General features: G+C 44.6%; 1 protein-coding gene across 3 annotated transcripts in view; it reads left to right on the top strand.

Annotated features, from left to right (window-relative positions):
- The window catches only part of LOC119817608 (androgen dependent TFPI regulating protein), a 105,155-nt gene extending 88,467 nt beyond the window's left edge, over positions 1–16,688 (top strand). For all 3 annotated transcript variants that reach the window (XM_038334935.2, XM_038334934.2, XM_038334936.2), the window contains 2 exons: positions 8,684–8,835; positions 16,485–16,688. In XM_038334935.2, the coding sequence (XP_038190863.1) occupies positions 8,684–8,835; positions 16,485–16,519 (187 nt within the window). In that variant the 3' untranslated portion in view covers positions 16,520–16,688. The remainder of the gene's footprint in view (positions 1–8,683; positions 8,836–16,484) is intronic.
- Positions 16,689–17,428: the final 740 nt, after the last annotated feature.

Here is a 17,428-nt window from a genome sequence, read left to right as displayed (position 1 = left end):
CATGTCTGAAAGGGCCTGCGCAGAACCTGAATACTGAACCCATGGCAGTCTGGATTATCCCCCAGTCTCTATACAAGAAGCCATTTAGTGCAGTGCTCTGTTAATAATGAGAGCAAAGCATGGGATGACATTTCAAATGACATGGGGAGGCATGGTACTTTGAATGCAATTGGACCCCAAATCTCAGGGAATGGCACTACTGGGGGTATGGCTAGTTAGAGGAAGTGTGTCATTGTGGGGTGAGCTTTGAGGTCTCACATGTGCTCAAGCCATGCCAAGTATCTTAGTTCACTTCCTGTTGCCTGCAAGCTGTAGAACCCTCAGCTCCTTCTCCAGCTCCATATCCGCCTGCACACCGTCACATCCTACTGTGATGACGATGAAGCAAATCTCTGAAACTGTAAGCCACCCAATTAGATGTCTCCCTTTGTAAAAGCTGCTGTGGTCATGGTGTCTCTTTGTGGCAATAGAAACCCTAACTAAGATGGGAGAGGGTATCCCAGGCCCTTTAGCAGCACATTTTTCATGGAAGTTACCAGCTTGGTACCCAGAACTTCATGACCTCTCTTTTCTTCCCATAATCTTCCTATCTTCTCCCCATCCTTCCTCATCCTCCCCCACCCCCAGGTGCCAAGGTCTTTCTTGCTTTTCTCTTGAAGGAAGTTCTTGCATAATATAATTTCTCTGAGAATCATGTTCTGTACTGTTCTCCACGCTCTGGGATTTTTTAAATTTCACAAAGGGAAAACAAAGCTCTAGCTGGCGACCACTTGGAGTCTACACCAGGATCACATATTGAGGCTATATTGTATGATTCAGATACTGAGTACACGGGGTGGCACAAGAAGCCTGTGGCTCCTTAGGGAATGAGAAGGGACACAGGACAAGGAAGACATATTAATAAAACTGGTGGCGGAGAGACCAGGAGCTGCGGCTGATGGTCAGTACTGACTTCTAAAGGGAAGAATCCTTTTGGCTGAGATCCAGAGAGAAAGTAAGAATTCAGAGAAGACATAAGCAAAGATTAGTCAGCTAACGGAATGACCACCCTGAAGTACCAAAGGGGGCGAGCGCAGAGCTGAATGGAAGGACAGAGAAAAGTTAGGCCATGACTATATCTCAGTGAGCTTGCATTTACACACAGAGCGCTCTTCTGGTTTAAAAAAGATTTAAGTAGGTTCCCAGAGTCAGAACGTACTGTGAGGTAACGGTAAGTAGGGGACCGTGGCTGAAGTGGGGAAAGGAGACGAGGGAAGAAGAGAGGTAGTCACTGACTCAGATATGTCAATGTCAGCCAAATGCTCAAACACCACAATATATCTCAAAACATCAACCAAAGATGGTAGCTTAGAGGTCAGTGGCCTCTGAACACCAGGGTTCCAAAGGCTTAGATGGCATGCTCAAGGTCATGAGGTCATAAGGCAAAGGGAGTACAAGCACAAAACCTTAAGAAAGGTTTGAAAGTACTGAGACTAAAGCAAAGTTTGTGCCCACCATCCCCCCCTCCCCCCGGCCTCCAGCATGGTGGTTTTGTACACACTGGGAGCTGAGCAGGCTCTTGGCCATGTTTACACTGTGGAGAAAGAACTAGGATTGGAAGCAAGAGACCCCAGTTCAAGGTGGCTTTAAACCCAACTTTGTACCAGAATAAATGGAAGACAAATATACCAAAGGGCATTTTGCTGGTGTCCCAGAGTAGGAACTTCCATAGTTCAGTCCAGTCCCCAGGAGGAGGGCATGAGACTCTCTGCTGCCCGCTAGCTCTGCCTTGTCGAACAAAATGCACTTTCAGGCCCCCATGAGCACACATGCCTATAGTCAATTCCCTAGCAGTAGACACCCATGGAGAAGTGTTGGCATGGCTCTTAGGGTGTGCTGGTTGAGATGGTCAAATGGGGAGATAGCATAGCAAGAACAAAGTCCTGAACAGGGGCTGGACCACGGAGAGCATGAAAAATAAACTTGAGTCTGCAAGGAGCTGCTAACTGCACCAGAGACATCATTCTGATAAAACCACAGAACAATGGCCTAAAAATAAGCCACGTGGACCCCCTGGGGCCTGCCTCCCCTGTGCTGTTCTCTTTCTGTTACTTTTTCAGGTTGCAAAATTAGAGGTTTGGCCCTGCAGAGGAAAAACAGAGCCCTGCAGAGGAGTAACAACAACAACAACAAAAAAAATGCTTCATTTCCTTTGGATCGCTTCAGCCACCAATAAATCTGGTGTCTTGCTTCTGCCTCCCTGCTCTCTCACCCCCCAAACACCTTGCCTCGCTCTGTCTGTGGCAGTGGCGGTGGGTGGAGAAAGGAATGTTCCTGCTGCTGGCCCTATTCCTCTTTAAAAAGGGGGTTTGAACAAATATTTCCCCTAACAGAGAGCTGGTCCTATTAGGAAAAGTGAGGTCATGTAAGGCCAGGCTCCAGCCTGCAGGGGACCGATACTTAAGAAGTGGAAATGAGCCTGGCATCCAAACTGCGGGAGCCTGGACTGGAAAGTGATAGAATGGAATAAATGCACAGGGAGCTGCAGGCACAGAGAAGGAAGGAAGGTCATGAGACAGCATCATGAGCGGCAGGCGTAGGGGCTGAGACCCCAGAGACCACACAGGGTTAGCACCGCCACAGGCTGTTCACACAGCATCCACAGTCAGCAAAGGGAGAATGAGAAATGCCCGTGAGTCAGCCAAGCCGCTCCTTTCCAGACTCATGAGTGGTACCACTCACTTTTAGGACCCGTTTCCTCACCTCTGTCAGCCTAACCAAGACAATCCTGCTTAGCCACGCCCAAGACGCTAATCGAATGAGAAAAATCCATCACAGGTGTGTTCAGCGGCTTGTCTCCCGGATGACTCCAGCTATAGGAATACCTATAAGGGTAACAGTCAACATTAACTACCACACGCCTCAAGAATAACAATCTTTAAGCCCATCCCTCACTCACACACACAACGATAAATTGCATATATTTATATTGAATATATTACAGGCTACTAAGAGCTGAGCCAAGCTGAGTTCAGATAAGCTGGCCATACCCACCCTTCCCTCCTTTTCCAATTATTACATCACGGTGAAATCTTTCCATGAGACACTGTTTGCTATTTCTGAAATGCAACCTTCATCTAGAACCCTCACAGTCGAACATGGTTTCATAGCATTTACCGAATTGTTCTAGCATTAGTTAAAACACAGGAGTAAGAAACCGAGGTTGAAAACCTGATACATCCAAGAAATAGCGGCAGGACCATCAGCTGACCCTACTCTCTACTCTCCCCCCGCATCTGAAAAGCCCCAGACATCCCCTCAGTCCCTCCCTCTCCTTCCTGTCCCACTTTCTCCAGCTTCCTCAGTCGTCCAACATCTCTATGGCTAATCCAGGTCAGCCAATCGCTGACCCATCCTTGATTCAAGGTGGCTTTATTGGCACCATGGAGTGACAGTGTGAACAATTCTTCCACAGCCTGTTTTTGAAGCTCAAATCTTAGCAAGGGTTAGAATCGCAACCCTATTTTCCACAGTGATACTTAGCAGCCGTCATGCTGATGTATGAAAACAACCATCAGGATGTCATCCCAGGCCCCTCTATTCTCGGCATTTAGGGCTGAGCCTCTGGGAAATAAAGTAGAAAGTAACAGAAACTAGAAATAACGGCAGCATAAAGCAGGCGGCTGATTATTTGGGAATGAAGAATCTACCAGAACTATGTTGTTGAAGGAGTGAATAGGTTTGTGCATTGTTTGGCCTGGTCTGGGTAAATGTAAAGGACACATTGAGGAGACTTTTAAGAATTTTCAGATAGTGGCAGGGAAGACCATCTGAAATGAGGGTGAATTGTGAACGAAATAGTTAGGAATAGTTTTCTAAATGGCCAGTTTAAAATCCCATATTCAGGTTCTATTAAAATCTAATGTTGGGCCAGTTGGTGGTGGTGGTGCACGCCTTTAACCCCAGCCCTCGGGAGGCAGAGGCGGGTTGATCTCTGAGTTTGAAACTAGCCTAGTCTACAGAGGGAGTTCTAGGACAACCAAATCTACACAGAGAAACCCTATTTCGAAGCCCTCCCCTACCAAAAACTAACAACTAATACTGGTTCGATTTGTTTAGGGCACATACGAGGGTATTAGGAAAGTAATCCACACACCCTACACAGCACTTTCTCTCTACAGCGAAGACTGAGGCCCACCCCCCATCCCCCACAAGAGGAGACTCACCACATTCTTTCCGAAGGGAGGTGGGTGCAGGGGGAATACCAGTAGTTGACCCCTCAGGTGGGATGTGACTTCTGGAGTCACAGGGAAAGATAAGAAAAAGAATCAGGAAGCAAATGCTGGGGTGATGCTCTTGTCATGGTGATGAGGTGGTGCAGGAGAGGAGCTGAGGTCGCCAACAGCTGAGATCAGACAGACAGGAACCCCCATGGTCTTTAACAAGGCGGAAGCCTCACAGCTAAAGAAGGTGGACCAGGATGATGTGGATGAGTTTCAAATTCAGTCCATGCAGGAGACAGAGGTGAGGTGCAAGCAGGGTGTACCACCATCCCTCCTCCCTCTCCCCTCCCTTCCGTACTCCCTTCTTTTCCCGTTATATTGAAGCAAACCATGGAGAAATGATTCCAGCTGCCACAGTGATTCTACTTACTCACCCCTGCCGAATGCCCTTTAACAACTCCTGCAAGCTTACCTTGGACTCCACTGGGCTTTCTTCCGCTTTTCCTCCTGCCACCCAACAGCTATCACTTCTCCAGCATGCTCTCTGTGAAGATGCGCAATTGGGTTTCTAACCTAGGGATCTTTCCTTCCTAAGCCTTATGTTGAAAAGGAAACACAAGGGAACTTAGCAGAAACGTCTCATGTCCCTAGGGGGACGTCTTTGTTTGTGGACTACCTTACAGGAAAGGACATGCGAGTTCGGAAGTCCTAATTTCATGTATCTAAAGTAAACCATGTGAACTAATTAATAGAATCTGGGAGTGTGCTCGGGGATCATTCTTACCTGCTTGGGGACATTTGTTTTCTGCTCCTTGTTCCTACTCCATTCTGTTCTAGGAAACAACCATGCAGGCAAGAAACACCAAGAAAAGCCTTCGGCAATGCATCTCTTCCGTGCACATCTTCATCCTAGTATTTATTACAATGAATGATATCAGTTTGCTATGGCCAGCACATAATCCGTGTAGCAGGGAGCAGCTACATAGTTTGAGAGAATAAAGGTCTCAGTACGGCAGGACTAGGGACCAAGCATTGAACTTGGTCATATACTTGCATGACCCCCAGACTGATGCTGTCTGTCTTAGTTAGGATTTCTGTTGCTTTAATAAAACACCATGGTAAAACTGAGGGTGGGGGAAGGGTTTATTTCAGTTTACAACTTCCAGGTCACACTCTGTCTGTGAGGGATGTCAGAGCAGGAAGTTAAGCAGGGCAGAAACCTAAAGGTGAGCTGTGAAGCAGATGCCATGGAGGAGTGTTACTGAATCGCTCGCCGTGGTTTCCTCAGCCTGCTTCTTGTAGAACCCAGGACCACCTGCATCCCTCGCAGTGAGACAGGCTTGACCACATCAATCATCAATCCAGAAAATGTACCACAGGCTTGCCTATGAGATCAGGGGGGTTGTCTCTATCGAAGTTCTGGCTTCAAAATGACTTTAGTTTGTGTCAGGTTTAACTAAAACTAGCTAGCGTAGTGCCCTAAATTGATTTTAACTGTGACAAAGTGAACGTAGCATAAAGTCAACCATTTTACCTGTTTGAAGTGGCATCAAGTACATTCACATTATTTAGCTATACCCGATCCCCCCCACCCAGAACTCTGAACCCACTAAACAATACCTCACATCCCTTCTCTGCCCTCCACGCACAATTACCGCCAACCTTTCTGTCTCTAGGAATCTGATGCCTCCTCCTCTCAATGGAATCCATGTGTCCTTTTCTCACCGTAGTGCCTTCAGGGTTCACACCTATGTTGCAACCTTCGTTCAAATGTTTTGTTTTGTTTTTTTTTAACATCATGTTTTTATTCTACCATTCAACCATCAGTGGCCTCTTGAGCTGTTTCTACCTTTAGGCTATAAACTCTAAAGCACAGGTATCTTTGGGTCTCCGATTTCAAGTCACAGAGCATGTTACCCAGTGGTAATGAGTGTACACAGCTGATGATAACCTGTCCTAACACTCTGAAGGACCTCCTTACAGTTTCCCTAGCCAATGGCAAAGAGGGGATCCAATTTCTCCTAATTCTCCTAAACACAATCATCCTGTGATTTGATTTGTTTCAGGTTTAGTTTTGATCGAAGCCATTCTGTGTAATGACGCAAAGTCTCATGACTTTGATCTGCATTCTCCAGATGTTAGTGACACCTGGCATCGTCCTTGTTTATGTGCTGTGTGGAATGTCTATCCAAGTCACCTGTCTGTTTCTAATTGGATTGTTTGGGAGTGTTTTTGAATTAGGCAAGTTATTTTTATAGTCTACATGTTAGCCTATTAATATACATATTATAAGCATATATTTTTCTTCATCCCGTAGATTGCCCTTCTACACTTTTTGACTAAATCTTAATCATTCGATTTTATCAGCAAAGACTTGGGAGTCACATGTTGGCATGAAAACCTGCAAGCTCAGAGAGGCAGAGACTGTGCCCATCTGATCTTCTTCCTCCAGGGATGTCCCAGAAAGAGCTTTCTCCTACGCCAGTTCAAACAAAACTACTCAAACCAAATGTCCCTCCCTTCTGCTTCCTGTGTGTCTCTCTGTCCATCCTCCTGACTCCCTCTTACTGTCTGTGTTTGCTCCACCTCTTGACCTATGGTTGACTTTATTTTATCCTGTTTACAATATTCAAGCAGAAAGCTCTTGGATTAAAGGTGAATGCTAGGGCTCAGCCACACCACAACTAGAAACAGGTTTTTCCAGTAAATAATGCAATTTCAGGGTTCACAGTGTGATCAACTATCCTACAACAGTTGACAGTATCCTTTGATCCATGTGATGAGCCTCTAAATTTCCCAGTCTAGATCCCCTTTGCCCCACCCTAGTTCTTGCCCCAAATATTAGCCCTTGTCCACAAAACACTTACCAAACTGAGTGTATTAGAAGTGGCAGAGATTACATTCTGGTTTTTGAAAGCTTAATTAAGCACAAAGCTTCATATTTCTGCCCTCCTCTTGTTGGCAGAGGCTGCTTGTTCATTCCTGGTTTCCCAGACTTGAAATAACTACACAGAAACTATATTATTTAAAACATTGCTTGGCCAAAAGCATATGCATATTTCTAGCTAGCTCTTATATCTTAAATTAACCCATTTCTATTAATCTGTGCATCATCACAAGGTTGTGGCTACTGGCAAGGTTCCAACATCTATCTCCTCCAGCGGCTACATGGCTTCTTCCTGATTCCACCTACTTTCTCTCTGCATCTCTGGATTTCCTGCCTGGCTTTACTCTGTTAAGCCATTGGCCAAAAGCAGCTCCTTTTTTTATTTATTAACCAATAAAAGCACACATATATGGAAGGACTTCCCACACTACTCTCTGATAGACAGCCATGTTATCATTCTGTTTCTCAGGCCTGGGCTATCTTCCCTCTTACAAGAGAGCCGTGCTGGGTTGCCCATGGCTGCCTAGGTGCTCCTGTCAGACTTCCACATGCCAGGCACTATCTTATGTCTCTTGCGCATGAGATACATGGGTTGCAAACACGTGGCTCATTGCAGCCATTCTTGCAGCATCCTGATGAGGTGTACGCTATTTGGACCCCCAGTCTACACCAGCAGTTAATAAATGATGGAGGTGATGTAGCTGGTAGGTGGCAGACTGAACATTTAAGTCACAGAGTCCGTGTCCAGATCCTCTACACTTAACAACTGTAAGCCATAGCAGAGGCGACATCATCCCTTAACACATATTCTGTGTTTTAAGTTATTTCAGACTTTGGCATCTCTGGTGCGTTTGGCTTCCAGCATACTGCATTTTTAGTTTCCTCTTAGACATCATGGCTTTTCTCCCAGCGTTTCTTTTCTGTCCCTTGGCTCACAGGAACAGCTTATAGTCTATCCTCACATGAGTAAGTTCTGAGCTTCCCTACCAACTCATCCATTCCTACCCAGTGCTGGCTCCCTAAGAGTTTCTGTGAGCTAAAGTTAGGGATAACACTCAATCTCCAGGCATCCTGCTTTAGAGCAATGACGAACCATCCCTACCCAACCTGTGTCAACAAGACTTGGAGAGCTAAGAGAAGCTGCATTGTCCTCTTAGGCACCAACACCCAGGGCAACACACATCACTCCTTCAGATGCAGGCAACAAAAGTGGCACTGTCTTCACAGGTCCAGTGTCTCAGGCAGCTGTCCATCTCAGAGAAAGCAGGAATGAAGTCACGTGCTCACATTCCCTCCTTCGCTGATGATGTGTGACATGCTTCTGTCCTTTCACCGAGATGAATCACAAAGTACTAGATAAGGAAAAGGCCGACTCATTCCATGAAAAAAAAAAAAGATGTTTTATTAAAACAAGTAACAACCCTAGGAGTTGATAAGACTCCCTTCTGTAGGTCTGCGGGAGCACTTCAGGTGTGGATAAACGTTCCCCAGGGCTGGTGTTCACCTGCTGTCTTCCAGCGTCCCACTGAACCTGAGGTGAAAATAGCTTACTGGCCTCTGTGGTCCTGATCATTTTGACTTCTTGTTCATGCAGGGTCCTGTGGCGCTACTCTCAGACCGGAAACTGGGTGTACCCTGTGTTTGCCTCCCTCAACCCACTGGGTATTATCATCTTCTTCTCGGCCAGTTACATCCTGAGTGCCGGCATCTACTTGCTTGGAGAGAAGATCAATCACTGGAAATGGGGTCAGTGCTTCTCTCTCACCCTCAGTCCACAGAGATACGTCTTTCTTACCCACTCTCTGCTCTCCACCCAAACCAAAGGAAAACTTAGTCCAAGCCAGAAGGTACTGCCAGGTGTCTTTGTTATAGAGCTCAGGTGGGGTCTGTGGAAAATAGAAGAAGAAAAGCCTGGTGCAAGATGGCATTCCCTTGGAGAACTCCAAGTGTCTCCTCTCTTCTGCCAAATAATATCTCATTTAACTCAAAGACCGAATCTTCTTTTAAAACTTTAAGAACCAAAAAGTAAGATGTTACCACCCCAAACATGAGGGGGGAAATTCTAGAAGGGTCTTCAATCACCCCAGGGAGGGCTTGAGGGACAGGAACTCTTAAAGTGTGAATTTCTTTTGTCCTAGACAAATGTGACTCACATTCTGAACTGTAAGAGATAGTTTATCCTGAGTCAAATATGACTAAGCATGGCCCAGGAAACATGGATTCAGGTTGCTCTAAATGATGTTCTCCTCCTTGACTGAAGAAGGTGCACGAACTTGTACAGTCACGTGGAGTGACAAATGAGGCGAGCAGTCACGAACAAAGGACAATCACAAATCAATGCATGAAACCAAATATTGACGCATTGATGGGGACAGCAGGTGGGTGGGCCCATGGGCTATGGCAAAATGGGGAAACTCTGCTATAGGTCTCAGATATTATCTGATGACTGTTTAGGGGCTAGTGGGAGTCAGCAGTCTTTCAAGTTATCCATTCCAAAGGTTTTATGTGACAGTCAGAAGAGATGGTAGGATCGATACAGAGGTAGGCAACAAATAGCTACTAAGGGGAGTAAGGATATCTCAGGATAATTTTGGTGCACCATTCCTGGAATTTAGGGGTGGTATTTTATGTTTTAATTCTGCAAGGAGACACACAGAAATTCACCTTAGTTTTGTATATAACAAAGCAGAAAAAAAAAAAAAACCCTGTAGTCACCACCCCCAACCATTCAGCTACCAGCAGTTCTGGTCCATCAAACAGAAATGGCATCTCCCACCATTCTCTAAGTTTACGGGAAGCATAAACTTGTGGGTGCAAAGGGCGGGTGGTGTCCAAGGGCCTAGAATGAGCTACATCTGAAGGGAGGCTGAGACCGCGGAGAAAGAAGTGGTCAACTTGGCATTTACCTCTTGGAAGATTTAGTTTATGTTTTTGAATTAATTTATTTTACATCACAATCACAGTTTTCTCCCCCTCCTCTCTTCCTATTCCTTCCCCCACCTCCCTCCTGCTGCCATCCCATCCATTTCTGTTGAGAAAGGGACGTAAAGGGAGTGTTTTCCATGAAACATTTAAAATGAGATGCTACAAACAAGCAAACCAAACTAACTCAAATTGCAAAAACAAGCTCGTAAACCCAGCATTTCAAACCCAGAATTCCAGTTCTCAGGGAACTCACTGGGGGTGGGGATTGGGATTGCAAATGTACTGGCATCTAATTCTAGCAATTTTGGGGGCACTTGAATTTCTGGGTGAAGATTTCTGATGACTCTCAAAGATCTATAATTCTGAAAACAGAAACAGGAGGGAGGGAGGGAGGGAAGGAGGGAGGGAGGGAGGGAGGGAGAGGACTAACCCACTTGGACTCCCATGGTTGGCAATGCAGAAAAAGAAAGCTCAGTTACTTAGAGATGATCAAGAACAGTGAGTCTTTAAATCAGTTGTATGAGTTTGTAGATGACTGATGCTTTAAGTCGTTTCTTTGCAATAGTGAATGTTAAACATCTTGAATTAAAATATAAACCATCCCTCCTGAGTTCTAGGGATTCCCCACCCTCTGACTTCTGAGAGCACTTATACACACACACACACACGGCATACATAAAGTCACAGAGACATACACACATACACATACATAAAAACAATAAATACATTTTCTTTGCTGTTTTTTTTTTTTTTTATTTTTAGAGACAGGTTTGTTTTTGTGTAGCCTTGGCTGTCCTGGAACTAACTGTGTAGACCAGACTGGCCTTGAACCCACAGAAATCCACCTGTCTCTGCCTCCCGAGTGCTGGGATAACAAATATATTTTTAATAAAATAAAATCTCACTGTGTTTATTATCCTTCAAATCCTAAAGCAGCAAGCTCCTAAAAGGCCCCACTGCTGAGCAGTGTGCCCAATTTTGCTTATCAGCACGTGGGCTCCCACTAACCAAGAACCTGCACGTGACGTACAAGATCGAGATTAGTGTGGACAGTGACATGCCCCTCCTCTAGCTCGGCACTTCTGAGAAAAGCAAACAAGTAGGTGAAAAGCCTTACACTGTATCAGACCAGAATAAGAATTACATCCTTTTTTATCATTCACTGCAAAGAACCAAGAGATGAGGGAGAAAATGCAGCGAGGGCAGGCCGTGGTTGACACACACCCATAATGCCTTTGCTTTAGAGAGCTGAGAGGCTGAGGCAGGAAGATCAATCACAAGCTCAGGGTCCAGTCCAAGATACTGCATCAAAGTGGGTAAAAAAGCAACAGAAGAGAAACTGGAGCCCTCGAAATTTCATTGGCGGTTAATATTTTTAAATGGCTAAAATGCAACAGGACGGACTGTCCATGCAACCTACACCCTTCCTCCCTACTAACAATATTTTAGTCCTTTCCTGGTTTACAGAAGAAAGCCAAGCCCTCAAAACACAGATTCTCTATGAGCTGGTTCCTGCCTTAGTGTTTCTCACCCTCTTCCAAGCCTCCTTCCTTTCCCTCCCCCCACACGGGTATTGCTTTTGCCCTCATTGGTCTAAGCGCCCTCCCGCCCCCCAACTCCAGCCATTGGCTGGCTCATGTTTACTCATTTATTTCAGTTTATCTCTAAGATGGCTGCCCTGATCTGCCCAGGTTTGACTCAGTGTCCTTTTCGATTGTTCCATGGCTCTTCCTCTATCGTTTAAAGGCCAGATCTCTGTTTCTTTTGCGATAGCTTTAGGGCTTTGTCTTTGTAGAAGGCTTTGAGTTTCCTAAGGGTTAGGATGCCTTAGTCATCTTTGACTCTCCGTTTCTGCTAGCTTTCCCAATGACTCAATATGAGCAGGTAGTTTAAAAGGGGCGAGTTTTTTTTTCCTCTAGGTAGGAAGAGAGAATACGCACAAAGGTTTTCTGGAATTAGCTGTTAAGACGGTAGCTCTAACGGTTGTAGATTAGGACACTGGGCTAGGAGTTTGGTGTCTAGGCAGGTGGAGATGCCGCGTACCCACTGAAGAGCTGTTGGAGAAAGAGGTGCCTGTTGAAGCAGGCCATGTAAAGCAGCCAAGATCACTGAACTAGCCATCTGCACTGAGCTTCTCCAAGGCGGTCCTCTGAAGCCAGAAAAACGCTCTTTACATTTTCCATTTAACAGCTCAGATGAGTGGAGTTGTAGGCATACAACTGTCAGTATTTAAGTAGCCATTTTAAAAAAAAATGTCTTGTGTTCTGACTCCTGGAGTCACAAAGACATGTGTGATGTCTGTAGTCATACAGGCGAGAGCAGCAGCAGGTGACTAGTGCAGATTGGTCTTAAACTCTCTCTGACTTACGTGAAAGAGGATGAAGAAAAGACTAGAGAAGTCAGGGGTGGGGCCAACCCCCTGGCTGCCAACTAGGAGGTTTTGCACTGTGAAACATTCCCTTCAATCAAAAAGTACTCCAGTAACCGACATTATTTCCCACTCGGAGCTTGAAATCCACTTTGTAAATGTCATCTGTGAAAGATAGATGGCCTATTAATATGTTGGCAGTTTCCATGCAATATAGAAGCATGGTCAGAGAATAAATTTTGAAGACACAAGGGAGCCTGGAAATTGCTCAGCTCTGAGAGAATGCAAAACTAAAGACCCATCTCGTGCCTCCGTGTGCTAGAAACACAAGAAAAACACTCTTTCGGAGGAAATCAAAGCATGTAATTCTCTACAGAATGAAGTGACTCGAATCTCCACACACTGAATTGTGTGGGAAGGTGCCTTCTCCACGGGGGTGAGTGTATTAGTCAGCTTTTCATTGCCATAATAAAACACCTATGACAGTTAATGTTAAAAAGCAGAAAGTTCTATATATACCTCACAGTTTTAGAAGGGGGAGTTCTATTGATTTGGCTTCCAGTGAAGGTGACATATAGGTTACAGATCATAGCATATTTTAGAAATCAAGCAAGCTAATACATCTCACACCGTAAGAGACTAATCGATCAAAACCAAGGCAACTAACAGTTCTATGAGAATTTCTCTGTAACCCCAATAACCTAAATATTTCCCACTATGGTCTACCTCCCAAAAGTTTCAAAACCTCTCAGCAGGATTACATGGAGGCCAACACTTTAATCACAGTGACTGCTTGGAGCTAACTCAAGTCATACCCATGACATCGCAGTGGACATGTGGACATTCCCTAGCATTCCATCTAGCTACTTAAGTTTGGATGGAGGAGACTCTGATGTAGAGGAAACAGACGCCCTCCTCTCCCAACAGAGCTTAAACCATCATTTCCGCTTTTCTCTAAATCTTTGTACTCTGCGCTGGGGCCGAGGAGAGAGGCTATGATTACAGTCAGATACAAGAGGTGGGGCTTGAAAAACACGCGGATAGAGAGAATGTTAGGACCCCTGAGAGTCAGAGCAGAGCAAGCATAGTTAAGAAATGTATATTGATCAAGCCTTTGACTGTGAATGAAGCTGCTAATCAGTCGACAGAGGATATTTAAAGGGCTAACATACACACTCAGCCAAGAGAAGGAGACGCCATTGAACTGAGAGCATAGAGGAGACCTACTGGGACAGGCGCGGTGGTCTGTGCCTTTAATCCCAGCAGCGGGGCAGAAATAGGCAGGGATATGTAAATTCAGGGTCAGCTGGGTCTATAAGGCTGAGTTCCAGGCCAGCCAAGGCTACATCATGAGACCCTGTCTCAAAAAAACAGAGAGACAGAGAGAGAGAGAGAGAGAGAGAGAGAGAGAGAGAGAGAGAGAGAGAGAGAGAGAGAGAGAGAGAAACCTGAGAAGACTCACTGGGAGTTGGTGTGACACACATAAACATGAAAAGGGAAAATTAATGTAATATGAAGCCTTCAAGCTCAGTAGGCACAGAAGCTCTGCTCAAGTAATTGCAACAGTCTGAGTCGATGAGAGGCATGAATACAAAAATGCTCATAAGGATCTTGGGATCAGGGATGCTATTTTTAAGGAAATCAAGGTGACTGAAAAGCCACAAGTAGGACTTCAAGATACCAGCCACCACCCTAGAGAGATGGCTCAGTGGTTAAGAATAATGACTGATCTTCCAGAGGACCCAGTACCCACATGATGGCTCACAGTCTATAACTTCAGCCCCAGGAAATCCAGCAGATTTGCAGTATATACTGTTTTTTTCTGTGTTTGTTGGATTTTACTTTTTGACAGTGCTTGAATTGAACCCAGGGACTTGCACCCCCTACCTCTGAACAATATTCCCAGCTACAATGTGTATTGTTGAAAACAGAAGTGTTGGAGGTGGCAGTCTGAAGGATGAGAACAGCCTGGAATTTTTTTTATGTGTTTGTTTGCTTTGCAATTAGCATACAATACACTATGTTCTCTTGTGGCATTTCCGTACATTTGTTATGGTTGTTTCTCCTCCCCTCTTCTTCCCCACACTTCTGTCACCCTGGCTGCATCCTCCCAATGCTAGCATTCAGCTCCCATGTCACATGGTCCTGTTGCCCTCTCCCCTTCCTTAAAACCTTCCTTTGCTCTTGGTCCTTTTTCTGATTTTGAGACCCATGCCTTCACTCAACCCACTTATACACATGTACATAAAAATTAGAAGCTGGGATCTACCTATGAAAACTTGTGTTTGTCTTTCTGAGTGTGGGTCACTCAATAGAATAATTTCCAGAATCTATTTCCTGGCAAATTTCATTTTTTTAACAGATGAATAAGATTCCATTGTTATGTGTCCTACATTTTTATTATCCACTCATTTATTGATGAGCATCTAAATGTTCTCATCTTCTAAGCTGTGATTAGAACAGCAATCCACATGGATGAGCAAGCATTTCTATGGTAGAATACAATCTTTTTGTATATGCCCAGAAATGGTGTAGGTGTGACACATGGTAGTTACATGTTTAGAATTGTTTTGTTGTTGTTCAGAAACCTCCATACTGAATTCACCATGGTGACACCAGTTCTTACTTCCATTAGAAGTGAACTGTTACAAGGGAGAGGGCCGCTTGTTTGTCCCTGCCACTCGGCTAGCTTACACCCAAAATAACAACATAGAAATTGTATTAATTAAAACACTGCTTGGCCCATTAACTCTAGTTTTTTATTGGCTAATTCTTACATCTTAACTTAACCCATTTCTATTAATCTGTGTATCACCACGTGGCTGTGGCTTACCAGTAAGATTCTAACAGACGTCCATTTCCAGCAGAGGATCCATGGCTTCTCTAACTCTGTCCTTCTTCCTCCCAGCATTCAGTTCTGTTCCCCCCCCCCCCTGCCTACCTAAGTTCTGCCCTATCAAAAGGCTAAGGCAATTTCTTTATTCATTATCCAATGAAAGCAACACATGAACAGAAGAACCTCCTATACCCGTGAACAAGGGTTCCTCTTTCCATATATCCTCACCAGAATTTGCTGTCATTTGTTTCCTTGATCATAGCCATTCCAACTGGGGTGAAGGGAAATTTTACTTTTATTTTGCCTTCCTTGATAGCTAGGAGTGGTGCACATTTAAAAAAACTATATTTATTGACTTCTTTCGAAAACTGTCTGTTTGGTACTTATTGAGTGATAGCTTTGTTTTGGGGGGAGTTTAATTTTCCAAGTTCTTTAGATAGTCTAGATACTAATCCCTGATGAAGCATGGCTGGTCATGCTTTTTCCCGTTCTGTAGGCTGTCTGGTCACTCTCTTGCTCTCTGCTGCTGTGCAGCTTTCGGTCTGGGATCTAGAGGGTGAAACCACTGCGAACATGAAACCACTCCAGCAATACCAGACCAGAGAAATCACAGCTCTGATTCCCAGTTCTACTACCAAAGTAGAGCTGATAGTATGTGGCAATAGACAGGATGGATAATAAGCTACAGAGAAGTTATCAATTTCAAAGCTTGTGCCAACATTAGTGATAATGAAATATGGAAATACCAACTTGTTGGCTAAATGGAACTTTCTAGAAATGTTGTGCATGGTTTCCACAGAAGAAGGACCTGTACTATGCTTACTCGAAACAAATCATGTGTCGGTACTGATATAAATTGGTTTGGGAGAAGTCATGGAGGACCCAATTAGGTAGACTTCCACTCTTCTAGTTCCTCTCTAATTTCATGCAGTCTTTTTGTCTCTATCTGCAAAGTCTCTGCATTTCCCTATGGATGTGTGCAGGACACAGCACTCACCCAAAGCACCAGCAATTGGAAGCTGAGTTGAGAATGCCATGCAAACCAACAGCATCACTGAGTATCTGGCTAACCACCCACTGAGCGCCAAGTCAGGAGATTAGATTGCTTCTTGTCCTTTTAGCAGTAGTGGCTATTTATCAGAGTTCTTCTCTCCTGGAAAGAAAGTGTTTTTGGCTTTCCACTGCCCCATCAGTGAGAATCTCTACCCACTCAAGAACACCCATTAGGGAACCCTGTCTGAGATATCTCTCTGTCTGTTTGTGCAGGTACCACAGTGAAGCCAGGGATGAAGAAGAAGTGACTACACACTATTTTCCAAGAGCCATGGAAGAAGAAACATAAGAACTGGTCATCTTTCTATTATTCTCATTATTATTATTTCTTTGGGGATCGGTGGTGGAATAGCATGGGGAGATATAAAAGACAGAGAATGATGCATAAGTTTAATAAAGCCTATGAAGGGAGCTTCACTTGAGATCTCTTGGCTTTCTGAAAGACTGGTAAACAATTCCTGAAGTCTCAGAATCCATTGATTTTTGTCTGACCTCCATAGAGGATTGTTTCTGGCTAGAAAAAAAAGACTAAAGAAGCCTGGGTAAACTAGCTGGTGGACTATTTAGAGAGGGGGTGTGGGGAGAGGAGCCATCTAATCACTTTCCCTTTGAGGGGGACAGTGAGGACCCAGATGACAAGTTGTTACATTGTCAAAATCATTCTCATGCTGGACTAGCAATGCACATGGGTATTCCCAGCATATTAGATGCTAGATCAGCAAGATAATGAATTCTAGGCTGCCTAGTAAGACCCTGTGGTGGTTTGAAAGAAAATGGCTCCCCAAAAAGTAGCACTACTAGAAGGTATGGTCTTGTCGGAGTAGATGTGGTCTTGTTGAAGGAAGTGTATCACTGTAGAGATGGGCTTTGAGGTCTCATATTTGCTCAAGCCATGCCCAGTGAGACATATCACTCTCTGTTGCCTGCCTATCAAGATGTAGGGCTCTCAACACCAGCATCATGTTGGCCTGCATGCCACGATGTCACACCATGATGATAATGGATTAAACCTCTGAAAATGTAAGCCACCCCAGTGAAATGTTTTTCCTTTATAAGACTTGCCATGGTCATGGTGTCTCTTCACAGCAATAGAAACCCTGACTAAGATAGACCCTGCCTCTAAAAAACCAAAAAGAGAAGAAAGAAGAAAAGAAAAA

This window comes from Arvicola amphibius, chromosome 6, assembly GCF_903992535.2.
Source record: "Arvicola amphibius chromosome 6, mArvAmp1.2, whole genome shotgun sequence".
Taxonomy (NCBI): domain Eukaryota; kingdom Metazoa; phylum Chordata; class Mammalia; order Rodentia; family Cricetidae; genus Arvicola; species Arvicola amphibius.
The sequence above is the reverse complement of the archived record's forward strand: the minus strand, read 5'-3'. Positions and strand labels throughout refer to the sequence as shown.